This window comes from Erythrolamprus reginae, chromosome 6 (assembly GCF_031021105.1).
Source record: "Erythrolamprus reginae isolate rEryReg1 chromosome 6, rEryReg1.hap1, whole genome shotgun sequence".
NCBI classification, from domain to species: Eukaryota; Metazoa; Chordata; class Lepidosauria; order Squamata; family Dipsadidae; genus Erythrolamprus; species Erythrolamprus reginae.
The window spans coordinates 88,249,555-88,270,334 of NC_091955.1; the positions used below are offsets into that span (position 1 = coordinate 88,249,555).

The window sequence follows — 20,780 nt, forward strand, 5'->3', positions numbered from 1 at the left end:
GAGAAACATCTTTCAGCTGTGGCGAGAGGGACGTTTGCCCAGGTTCGCCTGGTGCACCAGTTGCGGCCCTACCTGGACCGGGAGTCACTGCTCACAGTCACTCATGCCCTCATCACCTCGAGGTTCGACTACTGTAACGCTCTCTACATGGGGCTACCTTTGAAAAGTGTTCGGAAACTTCAGATCGTGCAGAATGCAGCTGCGAGAGCAATCATGGGCTTCCCCAGGTATGCCCATGTTACACCAACACTCCGCAGTCTGCATTGGTTGCCGATCAGTTTCCGGTCACAATTCAAAGTGTTGGTTATGACCTTTAAAGCCCTTCATGGCATCGGACCAGAATATCTCCGGGACCGCCTCCTGCCGCACGAATCCCAGCGACCGGTTAGGTCCCACAGAGTTGGCCTTCTCTGGGTCCCGTCAACTAAACAATGTCATTTGGCAGGACCCAGGAGAAGAGCCTTCTCTGTGGCGGCCCCGACCCTCTGGAACCAGCTCCTCCCAGATATCAGAGTTGCCCCCACCCTCCTTGCCTTTCGCAAGCTCCTTAAAACCCACCTCTGTCATCAGGCATGGGGGAATTGAAATTTTTCCCTTCCCCCTAGGCTTATAGAATTTATACATGGTATGCTTGTTTGTATGATTGGTCTCTTAAATTGGACTTTTTTAGATTATTTTTAATATTAGATTTGTTACATTGTCTTCTTTATTGTTGTTAGCCATCCCGAGTCTTCGGAGAGGGGCGGCATACAAATCTAATTAATAAAGAAATAAATAAATAAAATAAATGGAAGGCTGAGTCAACCTTGAGCCTGGTGAGATTTGAACTGCCAAATTGCAGGCAGCAGCTGTCAGCAGAAATAGCCTGCAGTCCTGCACTCTAACCTCTGCATCACACATGGCTCATATCAAGATCAATATTTAGCAAGAGGTCAGATTCAACAAAAGCAGCCTGGAATATAAAGCCTGGTCAAATTTGATAGTTAAAGGGAGTCCTCTCTTAACTTCTCTGCTAGTTTAACTCTGCTAGTTAAAGAGAGTCCTCTCTTAACTACTCTGCTTAGTAACTGGTCAAAGTTACAACAGACATCTCTAGAGCTACTTACAGCCTGTTTTAAGTTCGTTCCTACAGCCACCCTGCCATGATATTATCATATTTTGGGTGTTTGTTTGGCAACTAGTTTGCAATTATAGTCGTTTGTAGTATCCCTCATAATTTCTATGTGTTTTCCCATATTTTTACTATCTGACCAATCAGGCGTTTACATTGGGGGTGTCCCTCTGACCTTCCTGCCAATCACCCTAAAGCTCTGTTGGGAGAATTGACGCTAGATTAAAGGGTCGCGGCATTAGAAAGGTTGAGAACCACTGCTGTAGATGTTTGCCGGCTGTAATATAATAAAGTTGGCCAAGGGGTCGAAGAGGGCCATCAAAGTGACTGGAGGTTTGAATTCCTTTGCTGTAGCAATAGGCTGTTACAATTTTTTGCACACGTTTGGTTTTTAATTTGAGGTGGAGACAGGCATATCATTAAAAAGATTCAGTAAATGTACTCATTGAGTAGATAGGCAGAAAATGGGGGAAGAAGAGCAGGCATTGTGAAAAACTGTGATGACATGTTTAAGGTGTACAGTGATCCCTCGATTATCGCGAGGGTTCCGTTCCAAGACCCCTTGCGATAATCGATTTTTCGTGATGTAGGGTTGCGGAAGTAAAAACACCATCTGCGCATGTGCGCCCTTTTTCCATGGCCGCGCATGCGCAGATGGTGGAGTTTGCGTGGGTGGCGGGGAAACCCGGATCTTCGTCTGCTCGCTGCTGCTGCGGCCGCCCAGCAGCTGATCTGTTCGGCGGCAGCAGCGAGGAGCCGAATCGGGCTTTCCCCTTTGCGTGGGCGGCGGGGAAACCCCGATCTTCGTCTGCTCGCTGCTGCTGCAGCAGCAGCAAGCAGACGAAGATCGGGGTTTCCCCGCTGCCCACTCAAAGGGGAAACCCCGGCTCCTCGCTGATGCCCCCGCTCGCCCGCCCGCCGCCCACCAGCAAGAGGGGGAGAGAGAGAAAGAGAGAGAAGGAAAGAAAGAGATGAGAGAGGGAGGAAGAGAGTGTGAGAGAGGAAGAAGCAAGATAGAGAAAGAGAGAGAGAAAGAAAGATGAGAAAGGAAGGAAGAGAGTGACGTCATCGGGTGGGAAAAATCGCGATATAGCGTTTCGCGAAGCTCGAGATCGCGAAAATCGAGGGATCACTGTAATCCATTCTGCATAACATGGAGAAATGAAATGGGAAGATCCCCCCCCCCGCCTTTCTCTCGTAACAGGGATTCAGGGATCACGCACTGAATCTGATTGGAAGGAGATTGAAAGGAAACAGACAAAAGGAAAATGGTCTTCCTATAGTGTATAATTACCTTGTGAAATTTATTATCACCAAACATAGCAATGGCTGCCAATTCAATTCAATTCAATTTATTAGATTTGTATGCCACCCCTCTCCAAAGACTCAGGGCGGCTCACAACAACAATAAAAACAGTATAACAATGGAACAAATCTAATAATAAAATTACATTAAAAAACCCCAACAATTTAAAAACCATACAACACATACATACCAAACATAAAATATAAGAAAGCCTGGGGGAGATGTCTTAATTCCCCCATGCCTGGCGATATAGGTGGGTCTTGAGTAACTTGCGAAAGACAAGGAGGGTGGGGGCCGTTCTAATCTCCGGGGGGAGTTGATTCCAGAGGGCCGGGGCCGCCACAGAGAAGGCGCTTCCCCTGGGGCCCGCCAAATGACATTGTTTGGTCGACGGGACCTGGAGAAGGCCAACTCTGTGGGGCCTAATCGGTCACTGGGATTCGTGCAGCAGAAGGCGGTCTCAGAGATATTCTGGTCCGATGCCATGAAGGGCTTTATAGATCATAACCAACACTTTGAATTGTGACCAGAAATTGATCGGCAACCAATGCAGACTGCGGAGTGTTGGTGTAACATGGGCATACCTTGGGAAGCCCATGATTGCTCTCGCAGCTGCATTCTGCACGACCTGAAGTTTCCGAACACTTTTCAAAGGTAGCCCCATGTAGAGAGCATTACAGTAGTCGAACCTCGAGGTGATGATAGCATGAGTGACTGTGAGCAGTGAGTCCCGGTCCAGGTGTGGCCGCAACTGGTGCACCAGGCGAACCTGGGCAAACGTCCCCCTCACCATAGCTGAAAGGTGGTTCTCTAATGTGAGCTGTGGATCGAGAAGGATGCTCAAGTTGCGGACCCTCTCTGATGGGGTCAATAATTCCCCCTCTAGGGTAATGGACGGACAGATGGAATTGTCCCTGGGAGGCAGAACCCACAGCCACTCCGTCTTATCTGGGTTGAGTTTGAGTCTGTTGACACCCATCCAGGCCCCAACAGCTTCCAGGCACCGGCACATCACTTCCACTGCTTCGTTGACTGGACATGGAGTGGAGATGTACAACTGGGTATCATCTGCATACTGATGATACCTTACCCCATGTCCTTGGATGATCTCACCCAGCGATTTCATGTAGATATTAAATAGCAGAGGGGAGAGGACTGACCCCTGAGGTACCCCACAAGGGAGTAACCTCGGAGTGAACTGCACTGAATCTGATTGGAAGGAGATTGAAAGGAAACAAGACGAAAGGAAAATGGTCTTCCCATAGTGTATAATTACCTTGTGAAATTTATTATCATCAAACATAGCAATGGCCACCAACCTGAATAGCTGTAAAAAGGGATTGGATGACAGGTCAATTAAAAGCTGTTCATCCCGAAAATTTAATGTCACCTCTAGATTAGGAGCAGCAGGCATCTAGAAGTTACAGCAGGATAGTGTTAAGAATATAATAATAGTCCTGCTTATGGGCACACCAGAGGCATCTGGCTGGCCACTGAGAAATAAATTTGTACCTTGAGATATTGACTTATCTTTCATCAATCAGGCTATTTTTATGTATTTATATCACAGTACATCATCTGGAAATGTTTATGGTTTAAAGGACTGTACCCTTAATTTCAGGCACTGCCTGTAAAAATCTGGTTGTAAATAAACTTTGGAGTCTCTCATGCTTGGGTTCTTGAATACAAAATTGCAATCAGGGTTAGGGGCTGTTTTGAAAGCTTTTCAGGGGATCTGTGGTAGATGGACCCATCCTCATTATCAGACTCAAAACCATCACCATTAAGTGTGAAAGAGTCAGGAATAGGTAATGGGCAATATTTTGGTCCTTTTCTATATATAGTACATGGTACTCAGGTACATCTAATAATAATAATAATAATAATAACAACAACAACAACAACAACAACAGAATTGGGAGGGACCTTGGAGGTCTTCTACTGCAACCCCCTGCTTAGGCAGGAAACCCTACACTACTTGAAACAAACAGTTATCCAACATCTTCTTAAAAACTTCCAGTGTTGGAGCATTCACAACTTCTGGAGGCAAGCTGTTCCACTGATTAATTCTTCTAACTGTCAGGAAATTTCTCCTTAGTTCTAAGTTACTTCGTTCCTTGTTTAGTTTCCACCCATTGCTTCTTAATAAAAATAAAAATAATAATAATTTATTAGATTTGTATGCCGCCCCTCTCCGAAGACTCGGAGCGGCTCACAACAAACTACAAAGCACAAATCTAATATTAAAAACAATTATAAAAATAGTCATACCATGCAATTAAACCATACATAAAATGAAACAGCTAAGGGTCAGTTATGTCCCCCAAGCCTGGCGGCATAGGTGGGTTTTCAGTAATTTGCGAAAGGCAAGGAGGGTGGGAGCAGTCCTGATCTCCGGGGGGGGGGGGGTGATTCCAGAGGGCCGGGGCCGCCATAGAGAAGGCTCTTCCCCTGGGGCCCGCCAGACGTTCTACCTTCAGGTCCTTTTGAAAATAGTTTGACTCCCCATTCTTTGTGGCAACCCCTGAGATATTGCTATTACAGACGGCAGGCTATGACAGAGAAAGACTGCTTCCAGGATCCTGATAGATGACATGCCTTTAATTGAAAGAACCTGAAATTCGGGAAATTAGTCAGGCATATATGGGATATATGTGATCCCTCAAGTGATCTGGCCCTATGCCATGAAGGGCTTTGCAGGTAACAACTAGCATCTCAAATTGCACCTGGAGCAAATTGGCAACCAGTGCAGCTTGCGAAGCAAAAGGTGTTACACAGGCATGTTGAAGCATGCCCATCACTATTATGCCATTGCATTTTGGACCAGATGAAATTACCAGGTAGTCTTCAAGGGCGGCTCCATTTAGTGTGCATTGCAGTAGTCAAGCCATGAGGTGAACAGGGCATGGGTAAATGGCAGAAGAGCCTCCTGATCAGGGGTGGAATTCACTTACCTTCCCTACCGGTTTGCAAATGTAAGTGTGTGCATGCTCACTTTGGTTGAGCATGCGCATGCTCGCCCGAAGCGAACGGGTGCGGGGCCTTCCACCCATGCGCTTTGCTCACATGTATGGCTTGCATGCATGCACAAGACTTCAAAACTTGCCTAAATAGGACGACATAGCACTTGGGTGGGAGGGCAGGCCCACCTGCAGGTGACCTACTACTGGTTTGCCCGAACCAGTACGAACCAGCTGAATACCACATCTGCTCCTGATCAAGGAAGGCTACAACTGATACAAAGTCCTTTCTGACCACAGCTGCTATCAGCTTACTGAGAATTATAGTGGAGAAGGTAGCATTCTCATGAAGGAACAAGGGCATAACCCTGAGGATTTTTCTTTATGTCAGTGGTTCTCAACCTGGGAGTCGGGACCCCTTTGGGGGTCGAGCGACCGTTTCACAGGGGTCGCCTAAGACCATGGGAAAAGACAAAATTCCCATGGTGTTAGGAACTAAGGCTTCTATTCTGGCGCCTTGGAACATATTTTTACAATCCGACCAATCAGGCGTTTACAGGGGGGGCTGTCCCTCTGACCTTCCTGCCAATCAGCTTAAAGCTCTGTTGGGAGAATTGGCGCTAGACTTTGGTTGGGGGGTCACCACAACTTGAGGAACTGCATTAAGGGGTCGTGGCAGTAGAAAAGTTGAGAACCACTGCTTTATGTCAACATATCGCTGGAGACAAACAAGGAGGATTTTGAACATAGCTGGGTTCAGACCTTCATAATGAGCCGGGGTGGCGCAGCAGGTAGAGTGCTGTACTGCAGACCACTGAAGCTGACTGTAGATCTGAAGGTCAGCGGTTCAAATCTCAACACCGGCTCAAGGTTGACTCAGCCTTCCATCCTTCCGAGGTGGGTAAAATGAGGACCCGGATTGTAGGGGCAATAGCCTAGCTCTGTTCAGAAGTGCTATTGCTAACATGTTGTAAGCCGCCCTGAGTCTTAAGGAGAAGGGCGGCATAAAAATCGAATTGAATCAAATAAATAAATCAATCAGTCGGATTACTGTAATGATTCACTTTTTAAAAAATGTCCATAGCCACAGTCATTGCAAAATGCAGCTGATTAAGTGGAAGAATAATAGGACCATGTAAGCACTTTGAATAGGAACTTGGGAAAGTTCTACTTGGATTTACGTCGGAGGATTTGGATTATAGACCAGAGTTGGTCTTTCTCAGGGACAGTCTCCCAACTTAAGGGAACTCTTGTTTGAGTGCTTGTCGTGATATCTTTTTAAAAACATGGCTGTGAACCAAGTAGAACAGCAACCCTGAAAGCTCAGTTGCATGTCAGATTTCTTGTTATTTACTTTTCCTCCTTTTTTTATAATGAAGCTTGATAACATCTGGGTTGTTGTTTTTTTTTAAAGCATGTATTTGTTTATTGCATTTGTATATTGCTCTTGGAGACTGTCAAGCATGATTGCTGTTTTTGTTGTGATGAAACACAACAAAACAGCCATATTAAAGATTGGTTTTACTGCTATCTTGTAAGCCGTTCTATTTGACGGGAAAGACACCAGAGAAATGAAACGAGTAATGAAACAGACAGGTACAGCTTTGGAAATGAGATTCCAGTGCCAGGGAATTCAAGAAATGGCTGAACAAGTGAGGGACAGAATTAGGCGTGGATTCATATTTTGGGGACACCAAATTCAGCTACAAGCACAGTTTTGAAAACTAATATTTTCTGCTGTCCTGTGATGAAACACAAAGGCTGTAGTAGTGGTTGTGAGTGGTCCACGACCAGTGACAGGTTCTAAGGAGGATGAACTGGGTCCAACTTGGTACCTTAGGCCAGTGTTCTTCACAGCTGAGTCAGAGAGTGAGAGTGAGGGAGAGTTGGACCTGAGAAACCTGGGGAACCACCAGAGACTGTAGAAACCCCAATGATGATAATGTCTGACTCAGAGGAGGGGGACATTGGGGACCAGGAGCCCCTATTATATGCCAGGGTCAGGAGACAGGAATATCTTTATGGGAAAAGTTCTAGAAGGTGAAGCTATGGAACAAAGTCTAAACAGTGAATATCTCTAGGAAACAGATGACCACACCCAGACAGTATATAATTGAAGAGTTATCGGTATAGTGGCGTGGATTTTCCACATTTGTAATGGTGGAGGTCCTAGATCTGGGGTTCCAGAAATGCTTTGCTGGCAAACTGCTGTTATCCCTTTAAATTCATCGTGCAGAGATGTAGCTGTCTGAGGAAAACCTGAAGATTTGTGAGTTGTGGTTTTAAAAAAAACAAACATTAGAGCACTGAAGAATGTATAAATTGGATTTGGCTCCCGTCCGCAGCCGTTTATTATCTATTAGCCAATTTGAACGCTGCCAACATGGACTGAAATCCTGACCTTGTTTTGTACAAATCATTCTTAAATATAGTTTTGTTTTTAGTTTGAATTTGGGGGGCAATATGCTGGCTACGTTAAAAAAAAAAGTGCTATTGCTAACATGTTGTAAACTACCCTGAGTCTAAGGAGAAGGGCGGCATAGAAATCGAATGGATGGATGGATGGATGGATGGAAGACAGATAGATAGATAGATAGATAGATAGATAGATAGATAGATAGATAGATAGAGCAAGCAGATAGAGCAGATAGATAGATAGATAGATAGATAGATAGATAGATAGATAGATAGATAGATAGATAGAGCAGATAGAGCAGATAGATAGATAGAGCAGATAGATAGATAGATAGATAGATAGATAGATAGAGCAGATAGAGCAGATAGATAGATAGAGCAGATAGATAGATAGATAGATAGATAGATAGATAGAGCAGATAGATAGATAGATAGATAGATAGATAGATAGATAGAGCAGATAGATAGATAGATAGATAGATAGATAGATAGAGCAAGCAGATAGAGCAGATAGATAGATAGATAGATAGATAGATAGATAGATAGATAGATAGAGCAGATAGAGCAGATAGATAGATAGAGCAGATAGATAGATAGATAGATAGATAGAGCAGATAGATAGATAGATAGATAGAGCAGATAGATAGATAGATAGATAGATAGATAGATAGATAGATAGATAGATAGATAGATAGATAGATGGATGCACCCTTTTTTGGCATCCGAGCAAAAAAAAAGGTTGGCCATCACCGTTCTGCCTGGTGGTCTATTCTGGAAGCGGGGGGGGGGGGTGGCTCCCTGTTGAGCAGACAGAATTGTGACCTGTTTCTTAGTGACGTTGTTCTCCAGTGCATGTTTCTTTCTTCCTTTCTTTTTTCAGAGTAGACAAGATTACTTTTGAAAACACAGCACCTCGCGAAGTAAACAACGTTCCCAACCACCGAGAGCTAATTAAGCCAGAGACTCAGAACAACCAGTGGAACCGGGAAGCCTGCAAAACGGAAGAGAAGAAATGCTTAGAAGCCGAAAAATACGGGTTTCAGAAAGTCGGGCGCGATAGACCCTTAACAAAAATCAATAGTGTAAAACTGCATCCCTATGGGCCAGAGTATGGAACTTTGCCGGCCAGCGCACTTTCGTCGGGCCATTACAGGCCAGTTCATTTAAATGGGTCAGAGAAAGCCATCAATCTCATTCTGGGCGATTCCAGCGATGGGCTCCATCACAACGCCCTGCATTCCCATATAGAATCCGAACGTGTCATCCAAAGGACTAATTCCATGCTGCAGTTGGAGCAGTGGATTAAAATACAGAGAGGGAAAGGGCAAGATGAAGAAACCAGAGGGTGAGTAATATCAGACTTCATGAATATCTGAAGTCTTAATAATGGATGTGGGTGATTCATTTTTTTCTGTGGAATATTTTGTTCTGCGGAATATTAATTGGATTTGGAAAGGTTCCCGAACGTGTTACGCAATATTTCAAACAGGCCGTGAGATGTTAGCTGAAACTAGAAAGAAATTATTTATAATTCTCCTTATTCCATGTCTCTAACAGTAATTATTATTCATGAATAAAGGGTTATCTTAGCTAGAATGATCACTCCTTATTTATTTTTTATTCAGCCCAACTTCCTAGATTTTTTCTTCCTTCCTTCCTTCCTTCCTTCCTTCCTTCCTTTCTTTCTTTCTTTCTTTCTTTCTCTTTTTTCTTTTTTTCTTTCTCTTTCTTTCTTTCCCCCCTCCCTTCCTTCCTTCCTTCTTTCCTTCTTTCTTTCTTTCTTCCTTCCTTCTTTCTTAATAGGAAAGTGAACACAAGGACAAGGGGACACAATCTGAAGTTAGTTGGGGGAAAGATCAAAAGCAATATTATTTTACTGAAAAGATTATTTTACTGAAAGAGTAGTAGATCCTTGGAACAAACTTCCAGCAGACGTGGTAGATAAATCCACAGTAACTGAATTTAAACATGCCTGGGATAAACATATATCCATCCTAAGATAAAATACTGAAAATAGTATAAGGGCAGACTAGATGGACCATGAGGTCTTTTTCTGCCGTCAGACTTCTATGTTTCTATGTTTCTTTCTTTCTTTTTCTTTCTTTCTCTTTCTTTCTTTCTTTCTTTCTTTCTCTTTCCTTCTTTCCTCCCTCCCTTCCTTCTTTCTTTCTGTTTAGACTGAATGGATAACTTGGCCTCCCCTAGTTAAAGTTTTTTATTCTATTTTTTCTAATCGTCACTAAGTCACCAGATATCATTTTGGGTGTGAAAAGTTTTCTGTTACTGATGGTGATAGATTTAAATTAGAATTTTCTTCAAGAAAGCCATGTGCTTCCATTTATTATTTATTTGTAACACATTTCACGCATAAGACTGGGCAGCTAACAATTAGAACAAAATAAAAAGTAAAAAATGCAACCAATAATTAAAAACATAAATAACACAACACAGCATTAAACAGCAGCTGAGAACAATCACAGCATTGTACAATCAGGATAAGCATGATGTGGTCTCTCCCACACTATCAGGGCCCCGGTCTTAATGGCAAATATGTGTTTTTAAGAGCTTTGAAGGTAACCACCCACACCTTGAAAGTGTTGTGTTAACTACATAATTTTATTACAGTCAAGTAAAGGTGCAATTATTTGTCTAAACCATAAATAGAATTTCTTTAACTTTGTGATAGAAAATGCTAACATTAGCATACCTTTGAAGTCCATTTGGAACACGAGTGCAATGCAGCAGCATATTTCTGAATTATTATTCATATTTTTACATAGTGCAAGGCATTTTAATGTAAAACACTAGCAGCTTTAATAACTGTTACTGACTGATCTAGGGAATACTTTAAACCGAATGTTACGGAATTAACATTTTTTCCTGTGCTCTTGGCTTCTTCTGTTTTTGTAGAAAGAAATGCATAGAAACATGAAAATACGTGTTTTTAGTATTTAAAGACTTTAAAAATGTGTCCCTGATGACTGAGCGAGTTAAGATTATAATATTTTGTTCTGCATAAGAATTTTTAGGAGGCCTTAGCCATACCCAGTTCTGATTGTTCCATTTTAGTGTAAAATATTGTTAAAGTGAAATTTTGATAAAATAACTATACAAATGTGGATTAATTTAAATCAGTGAGGTTTCAAATAATAGTACATGGGAAATGCAGATTTTGCAGGAAGGTAGAAATAGTGGTTGTTCCCAAAAATTCACAGGTACAAATTTCAGACACACACACACGTTTGAAAATTCAAAACAATGTTCTTTATAATGAAAATTCACTTAAACTAAGTCCTCTTTTGGTATAGCAAAGAGCACTCGTCTCCAACCAAACTGGTAATTTGTACAAGTCCCTTATCAGTTCTGTGATACTTAGCTTGCAGCTGTGAGGCAATTCACAGTCCTTTTTTCACAAAGTGAAACACACTTTGCCCTGGTTTAGTTTCAAAGCGGGGAAAAATCAGCACACAAAAAGTCAAAGTCAGTAAAGCAGTCACGAAACACAACGATCAGATAATCCTCCACAATGGCCAAACCCACAGGCTGCTCTTTATAGCAGCCTCACTAATTAACACAGCCCCACAGGTGGCCTCATTTTCTTTCATAATAATCTCTCAGTTGTTGCTGCCTATGCATCGCTCTCCGCATGCGTGGCTGTATCATTAACTCTTGTTCTGAATCCAAGGAGGAGCTAGATAATTGATCTCCTTCTGAGCTGTCTGCCCCACTCTCCTCCTCCCTGTCACTCATGTCTTCTTGGTCAGAGGAGCCTTCATCAGCAGATTCCACTGGGGGCAAAACAGGCCTGCAGCATGTGGATGTCTCCCCCACATCCACAGTCCTTGGGGCAGGAGCTGGGCCACAGCTAACCACAACAGTGGTTGGGGGTTTTAATCACTGGGAAACTGAACATTTTCAGGCATGGATTCTTCAGGAAACTCAGCTTATCTTACTGAGAGCACAAGAGAATTTCCCCCTCCTAATCCTGTTACTAACAGGAAAACCTATTGACCAAAGTCAACTCAGAAGGAACATTCAATATTTAATACAGTCAAGAAACCCAAAGGTGCTTTTTGGAGATGCAACTGGACTTCCTTTGTTTTTTCCTTGAAGGTGTTTTGCTTCTCATTCAAGAAGCTTCTTCAGTTCTCAGAAGCTTCTTCAGAACGGAAGAAGCTTTTTGGGAGAGAAGCAAAACGACTTGAAGGAAAAAAGAAAGGAAGTCCAGTTGCCTCTTCAAAAAGCACTTTTGGGGTAACCATGACCTGGATGACTGAGAATCTCCATAGACTACTGGCGTCAAACTCACAGTGTCATGTTGCCATCCCATGACACTTTTCCCATTTGCGGACCTGGGGTGGGTGTCGCCTGCATGTGACTCATCCACCCCGTGGGCTGTCAGTTTTGGCACCCCTGCCATAGACATACAGTCAAGTCTGTTCCTTGGAGTTCAAGAAGCCAACTTTAATAAAGTCAAAGCAGAAGTTTTAATAAACTTAGAGCAATGATATCTTAATGTTGTAAGAAGTCCAGAGTTAACCTATGGTAAGATGGATGGAAGATGACCGACACATGATGATAGATAGATAGATAGATAGATAGATAGATAGATAGATAGATAGATAGATGAAAAGAAAGGAAAGAGGGAGGGAGGGAAGGAAGGAAGGAAGGTGGGTGGAAGATGACAGACATGATGATAGATAGATAGATAGATAGATAGATAGATAGATAGATAGATAGATGAAAAGAAAGGAAAGAGGGAGGGAGGGTAGGAAGGAAGGAAAGAAGGTGAGTGGGTGGAAGATGACACACATGATGATAGGTAGATGGATAGATGGATGAAAGAAAGAAAGAAAGAAAATGAATCTATTCATGGCATGAAACTAAAGAAACTAAAGAAATAGAAAATCTCCTTATAGAGGAGAGTTTTTAGAGTTAAAAATAATAGAATTACATTATCTGATATTTGCCATCGTTATCTTTAACTAATTCATAACCCATCTCAATGTCTGGTTTCTGTATTATAATAAATGTGATTAGAAATGTTCTGATTTTAGCAAGCCAGGTTACATTACATTACATTATTATGTAATGGACATGTCAAGGAGAAATAGATGTTTGGATCAAATGCCATTGTTTTAAATTTAGGCAGACATAGGGAATGGAAACCTCTGTCATTTGATCCTGTCCTTTAATGCTGTTATCAGATTCATTGCATTGGCTGTTCTCCCAATCAATTTTATCCCACTGTAGAAATGTTAAAATGGCAAAAGCTATTAACAACACATTATTAATTGGCAGAAAGCCAATCCTTTTGATCATGGAGAACATCTTGTTAGTTAAATATGGATGAAATTATTAGCACGGGCCATATAGTTAGAAATGATGGCTTTGCTTAAAGGGGATTTGTCAAAACCAGCAGGATTGATGCCTGCTTTGTTTTTTAGGAAATACGAAAAGTAGTGCTCCCCCTTGACAGGCCCACAAATGCTATTAAAAACAGTAAAGTATTAATTTCAGGAAAGTCAATAAAATCTAGAGTGAAAATGGAATACGGAGATCAGCCATTGCTCCCAGGGAAGTAACAAATCTCTTTCTCATAAAAATCTCAATGATTATCTTGCCTTTCCACAATAATAATAATAATAATAATAATAATAATAATAATAATAATAATAATAATAATAATAATAATAATAATATTGTCATTGTCAAAACAACGAATTGTCATTGGCAACGAAAGTCGTATGACACCCAGAGACCAGTCCCACCATACATAAAATCAGAATAGGTAAATTTAAAAATAGAATAAAAAATAGAATAAAAATGTCCCACCCACTACAAATTCCCCACCCTGAACCACTCAACCATCTACATGACAAACCGAGTAATCTTGTACAACAGTTCACCGATGGTGACCCTTTAGTTCGTTGTTAAGTGCGAGTACAGCTCTGGGATAAAAACTATTCAGGAAACGTGTGGTCCGAGTTCTAGTTGTTCTGTATCTTCTGCCAGAAGGCAACAGTTCAAAAAGATTGTAAGCAGGATGAGAAGAGTCTTTGAGAATGGTTTGCACCTTCCTAGAACAGCGAGATGTGAAGATGTCATCCAGGACGGGTAGCTGGACCCCAAGGATGTTCTGGGCAGTTTTAATAATTCTCTGTAGAGCTTTTTTGTTCGCTACAGAGCTGCTCCCATACCAAGCTAGAATGCTGTATGTCAGGACACTCTCAATGGTGCTGTGATAGTAGGGCAACAGTAGATGCTGAGATAAATTTATCTTCCTGAGCATTCTCAGGAAGTGCAGCCTCTTTTGTGCCTTCTTCACAAGCATATTAGCATTCATAGTCCATGAGAGGTCCTCTGAGATATAAGTGCCCAGAAATTTGAAACTACCAACCGTCTAATTTCAAGGCAGTTTGCAGAAATCAAGTTATTTTTTTATTTTTATTTTTTTTAAAATCTTGTATTTTGCTTGGGGAAGCTGATCGTGAGGATTTATAACAAGCATTCCACTTGTAAACTTGTTCCCCTTGCTGCTGTGAGAATTGGGACTTGGTTGAGTCATAGTATTTCCCGCAGCAAGATAACCTGCCCCATTCTCCTCTGCCTCCCTTCCCTTTCCCAAAGGCAGCTGCATGAGAAGCCAACTATCTTGGGAGTAGGAGATAACTTATTTGCTAGGTACAGAAAGGGAGAGAGAAACTAGGTTTGAGGAAGCTGGATAAATAGCAATAACATTTACCGTGTTTCCCCAAAAATAAGACACTGTCTTATATTAATTTTTGCTACGTCTTATTTTCGGGGGGTGCCTTATATTTCTCAAATAAGACAAATTCACAGGCAGAAAATCTGACACCCCCAAAGAAAGTGTACTGTATGGTACACTGATTACGGTTCGGCACCTGTCAATATGGCACCCACCCACACAAACGATGGCACTTATATGGTACAACAGTATACTCCCGCTATTGCAGCTTCCAGCCACCAGAGGAACTACAGTCTACGCACTGTAGTGGAGACTGTAATGGCGGTGAGACAGCAGCAGACTGTGTCTGCTGTACTGGACGGTACAAAGTGATGGAAGGGGCCAGCAGGGGACGCCACATTATTACGGTACCGCTATGAACAACTTTGAATGGTACCGTATGTTTTTCCACCGTACCGTATGTAAACTTGACTACGCCTTATTTTCGGGGGGTGCCTTATATTAGCAAATTCTGCAAAACCTCTGACATGCCTTACTTTCGGGGTACGTCTTATTTTCGGGGAAACAGGGTAGCATTTAGACTTATATACCGCTTCACAGTGCTTTACAGCCCTCTCTAAGCGGTTTGCAGAGAGCAAGCATATTGACCCCCAAAATCTGGGTCCTCGTTTTACCGACCTTGGAAGGATGGAAGGCTGAGTCAACCTTGAGCCTACTGAGATTCAATCTGCCGGACTGCCCTCAGCTACTGATCAGCAGAAATAGCCTGCAGACCTCCATCTCACATAAGATAATAACTATAACATTTATCACTTTTTGATTCATTCCAGAGGTAGGATGCTGCTAGTTCTGATCAGTAGTGGCAATCTGTAGGTGGACCACCTGAGCGCAATCCCACCCTGTATTTATTCATTCATTCATTCGTTTGCTTGTTTGTTAGATTTCTATGCCGCTCTTCCCCACAGTCTAAGCACATGAGGAATAGAATAGAATAGAATAGAATAGAATAGAATAGAAGGGAGGGAGATTGTGATCCTGCTATATAGAGTGCTGGTGAGACCACATTTGGAATACTGTGTTCAGTTCTGGAGACCTCACCTACAAAAAGATATTGACAAAATTGAACGGGTCCAAAGACGGGCTACAAGAATGGTGGAAGGTCTTAAGCATAAAACGTATCAGGAAACACTTCATGAATTCAATCTGTATAGTCTGCAGGACAGAAGGAAAAGGGGGGACATGATCGAAACATTTAAATATGTCAAAGGGTTAAATAAGGTTCAGTAGGGAAGTGTTTTCAATAGGAAAGTGAACACAAGAACAAGGGGACACAATCTGAAGTTAGTTGGGGGAAAGATCAAAAGCAACATGAGAAAATATTATTTTACTGAAAGAGTAGTAGATCCTTGGAACAAACTTCCGGCAGACGTGGTTGGTAAATCCACCTGAATTTAAGCATGCCTGGGATAAACATAGATCCATCCTAAGATAAAATACAAAAAATAGTACAAGGGCAGACTAGATGGACCATGAGGTCTTTTTCTGCCGTCAGTCTTCTATGTTTCTATGTTTATTGGCCAAGTGTGGTTGGACCCACAAGGAATTTGTCTCTGGTGCCTATGCTCTCAGTGTACATAAAAGAAAAAGATACATTTGTCAAGAATCATGAGGTGCAACACTTAATGATTGTCATAGGATACAAATAAGCAATGAAGAAACATATCAATATTAATAAAAATAATATTAAAATAATACAGTCAAACCCTAATGCTTAAAACCAATCATTCACATTTGATCTTATCATTCATTCTACATTCAATCATCGGCTTGGGCTGAATGTTAAAAATTCAGTTGCTGTGGTTTTGATGCTGCACGCATGTGTGGATGGCACATGTGAGCCGTGTTGTTTGACATCACACACATGTGCGGATGGTGTGCGCTTGCGAATTGCTGTGTTGTTTGATGTGCACGCATGCATGGGCAGTGTGCGAGCAAAGCACACTCTCACATTTCCGGTGCTGGGTGAACCGGTTGCTACAGTATGTCAAGCTCAGCTCTGATTCACTAATATCTTATTTCAGGCAATTATTATTATTATTATTGTTATTATTATTATTATTATTATTATTTAATTAATTTTGTATGCCGACCCTCTCCGTAGACTCGGGGCGGCTCACAACAGTAATAATACAATATATAACAAATCTAATAATTAAAAATGGCTAAAAAACCCTTAGTTCCCCCATGCCTGGTGGCAAAGGAGGGTTTTAAGAAGTTTACGAAAGGCAAGGAGGCTGGGGGGCAGTTCTAATCTCCAGGGGGAGCTGGTTCCAGAGGGTCGGGGCTGCCACAGAGAAGGCTCTTCCCCTGGGTCCCGCCAGACAACATTGTTTCATCGATGGGACCTGGAGAAGGCCAACTCTGTGGGACCTAACCGGTCGCTGGGATTTGTGCGGCAGAAGGCGGTCCCAGAGATATTCTGGCCTGATGCCATGAAGGGCTTTATAGGTCATGACCAACACTTTGAATTGTGACCGGAAACTGATCGGCAGCCAATGCAGACTGCGGAGTGTTGGTGTTACGTGGGCATACCTGGTAGTGTACATTTTAAAAAATTGTTACTGTGAACATCTTCATTTGGTACCTCTCAGATCAGAAGTCTCCAACCTTGGCAACTTTAAGACTTGTGGATTTGAACTTCTGGGAGTTGAGGTCCACAAGTATTAAAGTTGCCAAGATTGGAGATCTGCCCCAGACTGTTGAAAACTGCAGAATTATTATTGGTCAGACTAGATGAAATTATAGTAGTTTCATCATAATGTAGACGTGGATTGCTAGTGGTATCACCTCCTCAAAAGAGCAACCTCTTTTGGCTTGAATGGACAGAGTAAGATATAAATTTCTCTCTTGTTTGATCTAAGGTTGCGAGTAGAATGCAAGACCAAATTACCTGTAGAGATAAAATGTGGGGATAGAATTTTTAAATGTTACTTGTAATGGACCCATTCATTTTCCGAATCGACTAACGGAGATTTCTTGTTTCAGCATAATTTCTTATCAAACTTTACCAAGGAATATGCCAAGCCATCGAGCCCAAGTTATACCTCGTTATCCAGAAGGTTATCGTACTCTTCCAAGGAACACTAAGACCAGGCCAGATAGCATCTGCAGCGTTTACGATAAGACCCTCGGGTCCTTACCAGCCGAAGATAAAAGGAGATCGATGCGAGATGACACCATGTGGCAACTCTACGAATGGCAACAACGGCAGTTTTACAATAAGCAAACGACTCTGACGAGACACGGTACTTTAAGTAGCCCCAAAACCATGATCAATATATCTGATCAAGCCATGCATTTGATTCCCACGTCACCTTCCCATGGTTCAATAGCAGGTTTCCAAGGACACTCCCCTCAGAGGAACTACAGGTCAGAAGTGTCCTCTCCAATACAAAGAGGAGATGTCACCATTGAGCGTAGACACAGACCGCATCATAACAAGGTGAGAGCTTTTGCGTTCTACAACTTGCTGCAATTTATGTCCTCAGCCACTCTAGAACAGTGTTTCCCAACCTTGGCAACTTGAAGATATCTGGACTTCAACTCCCAGAATTCCCCAGCCAGCATTCACTGGCTGGGGAATTCTGGGAGTTGAAGTCCAAATATCTTCAAGTTGCCAAGGTTGGGAAACACTGCTCTAGAACAGCCATCTCTTACTTACAATTTGCCTATAATACAGCTAATCGACAAAATTGAACGGGTCCAAAGACAGGCTACAAGAATGGTGGAAGTTCTTGAGCATAAAACGTATCAGGAAAGACTGAATGAACTCAATCTGTATAGTCTGGAGGACAGAAGGAAAAGGGGGGACATGACTCGGAAAAGCATGTCGAAAATATTACATTTAACCTTTGGTTCTAAAAGCCCTGAATTACAATGCCCATCGTTTGTTTGGTGTGTTTTTTTTCTCTCTCCCTCCCATAGCAGCATGGATTTGCGCCTGACAGAAGGTCGATTCCAGCTGGCTTGAGCATACAGCCTATTACTCCCCAGAGCTTGCAAGGCAAAACTGTGAGTGGCATTTTTATATTTAGTCCCATCATATTTTATTTAAGCGCAACCTATAAAATAGTGCATGCGGGGGTCCACATTAAATGCAATTTCCTGTCCTGGGTTTTTTTCAGCAAATAAAAGGTACCCTTTCCAACAGGTGAATTCTGTCTGCGCACTTTAATTTTTGCAAAGGTGATTTGCACTTACTTTGTTTCAACTGTTGTTTGAACTGCGTATTTCCTGTTAGGGAAGGATGTAGACCCTTCCAGGACAATAGTACAGAGACCTTTTGAAGATTTTTATTTGTTTGTTTGTTTCACTTACTATTAAATGATAAAGAGGAAATGCCAGTAACTGAAAGTTTTTATTATTTCATGAGTCATAATTAGATAGACAAATTGCTGTTTGTCTATCTAACAGAAAATTGGTTATATATTGTGCTGTCTTATGACAGTAATTTACCCTGTAATTGCAATTTTATTCACATCATTGGAAGTACTTGACAGTTATGTATCAAATAGTTCACAGATTATAGATTTCTGCAGACTTTCCCCAAATTCATTTAATTCAACCATGACTACGTTTATTTTTTTTTCCTTTTTGAGTATGTTTCTGGGTATTTTAAGATAGTTTTTCTTCAAATGAAATACTGATGGACTACATACACAGATGTAAGCATGATGTAGAATACACAAGGACTTCAACTCAATATACTGAAGGAAATAATAGTTTATTGGTATAAAAAATGGTGCAGTACTGAAGATAAGATAGCTCCCTCTGCTGGGCTTTGTTAAATACAATCACAGTTGCTAAAGTTGTTTGCTATAAATACACTTTTAAGTTTAGCACCATGCAGTGTGAGTGTTCAAATCTAAAACTGTAAAAAAAGAAAAAAATGAGGGCCTAATTCCAAGGCTTCTGAGTGGCCCAGTTTTAGTATATCAGAAGTATCTGTAAAGATTGGGATATTTTCATCAGGTACAGCTCACCTGCATGGAATCCACACTGCATAACAGACATTAATACAATTGAAGGAGTCCAGAAATACTTCACAAGAAGAGTCCTCCACTCCTCCTCACGCAACAAATTACCTTACTCCTCCAGACTTCAATTACTATGTTTAGAAAATTGACAGCTATGCTGGCTCCTAACTGATTTAACTGTTGTTCATAAAATCATGCATCACAATTTACTCCCTGTTAGCGACTACTTCACCTTTAACAACAACAACAACACAAGAGCACGCAATAGATACAAACTAAAGGTAAATCGTTCCAAAGTAGACTGCAGAAAATAATAATTTCAGCAATACAGTGGTCAACACCTGGAATTCACTACCGGACCCTGTTGTTTCCTCCCCCAATCCCAAAATCTCCAACCTTACATTATCTACAGTTGACCTCTTCCCTTTTCTAAGAGGTCTGTAAGGGGCGTGCATAAATGCACCTTCGTGCCTACCGTTCCTGTCCTAATGTCTTTTTTATCTTTTCTGTCTCTGCTTTATACTTATATTAAGTTAAACATACCACAATACAATACTATGTTTGTATGACAAACAAACACCAAATAAATAAATAAATAAACACCAAATAAACAAACAAATAAATAAATAAACACCAAATAAATAAATAAACAAACAACAAATAAACAAATAACAAGTCCTTGGCTCAAGAAAATTGAAAATGGAACATCTCTAAAAAGATGTGGAAACTCTAGAAAGAGTGCAGAGAAGAGCAACCAAGATGATTAGGGGACTGGAGGCTAAAGCATAGGAAGAACAGTTGGAGGAATTGGGTATGGCTAATTTAATGAAGGACCAAGGGAGACATGATAGCAATGTTTTTTATTTATTTATTTTATTTATTCATTTGTCCAATACACAATACATATGGAAGAGAATAGACATGAAGTAATATATATAAAGATAATATGTAAAAATAGAGGAGAAGATATATGAAAGGAAGAAAATATATATGATATAGGTTCGTAAGGTGAAAAGTTCATAAGACGAAACAATGTTTCCCATAGGAATCAATGTAAAAGCAAATAATGCGTGCAAATCCTTCAGGAAAATCCCAAACTTTAGAAGGGAGGCGAACAGAGGGCAGGGAGGAGCAGCTAAAGGGGGCGGGTGGAAGAAGCAAGGCTAGGCTAAAGGGTGAGTGGGAAGGAAGAAAGGCAAGGGGGGCACCCCTCCCCTTTCTTTCTTCAAAAGACACCCTTTCA

The 20,780-nt window shown here is 41.5% G+C and overlaps 1 protein-coding gene across 12 annotated transcripts in view; it reads left to right on the forward strand.

Moving 5' to 3' along the window:
- PLEKHA5 (pleckstrin homology domain containing A5) overlaps positions 1 to 20,780 on the forward strand; it is a 278,548-nt gene that overhangs the window by 204,014 nt on the left and 53,754 nt on the right. For 8 of the 12 annotated variants that reach the window (XM_070754322.1, XM_070754324.1, XM_070754313.1 and 5 more), the window contains 3 exons: positions 8,673 to 9,137; positions 17,547 to 18,003; positions 18,486 to 18,572. In XM_070754322.1, the coding sequence (XP_070610423.1) occupies positions 8,673 to 9,137; positions 17,547 to 18,003; positions 18,486 to 18,572 (1,009 nt within the window). The remainder of the gene's footprint in view (positions 1 to 8,672; positions 9,138 to 17,546; positions 18,004 to 18,485; positions 18,573 to 20,780) is intronic. The other 4 variants (XM_070754311.1, XM_070754315.1, XM_070754317.1 and 1 more) reach the window with 1 other exon arrangement.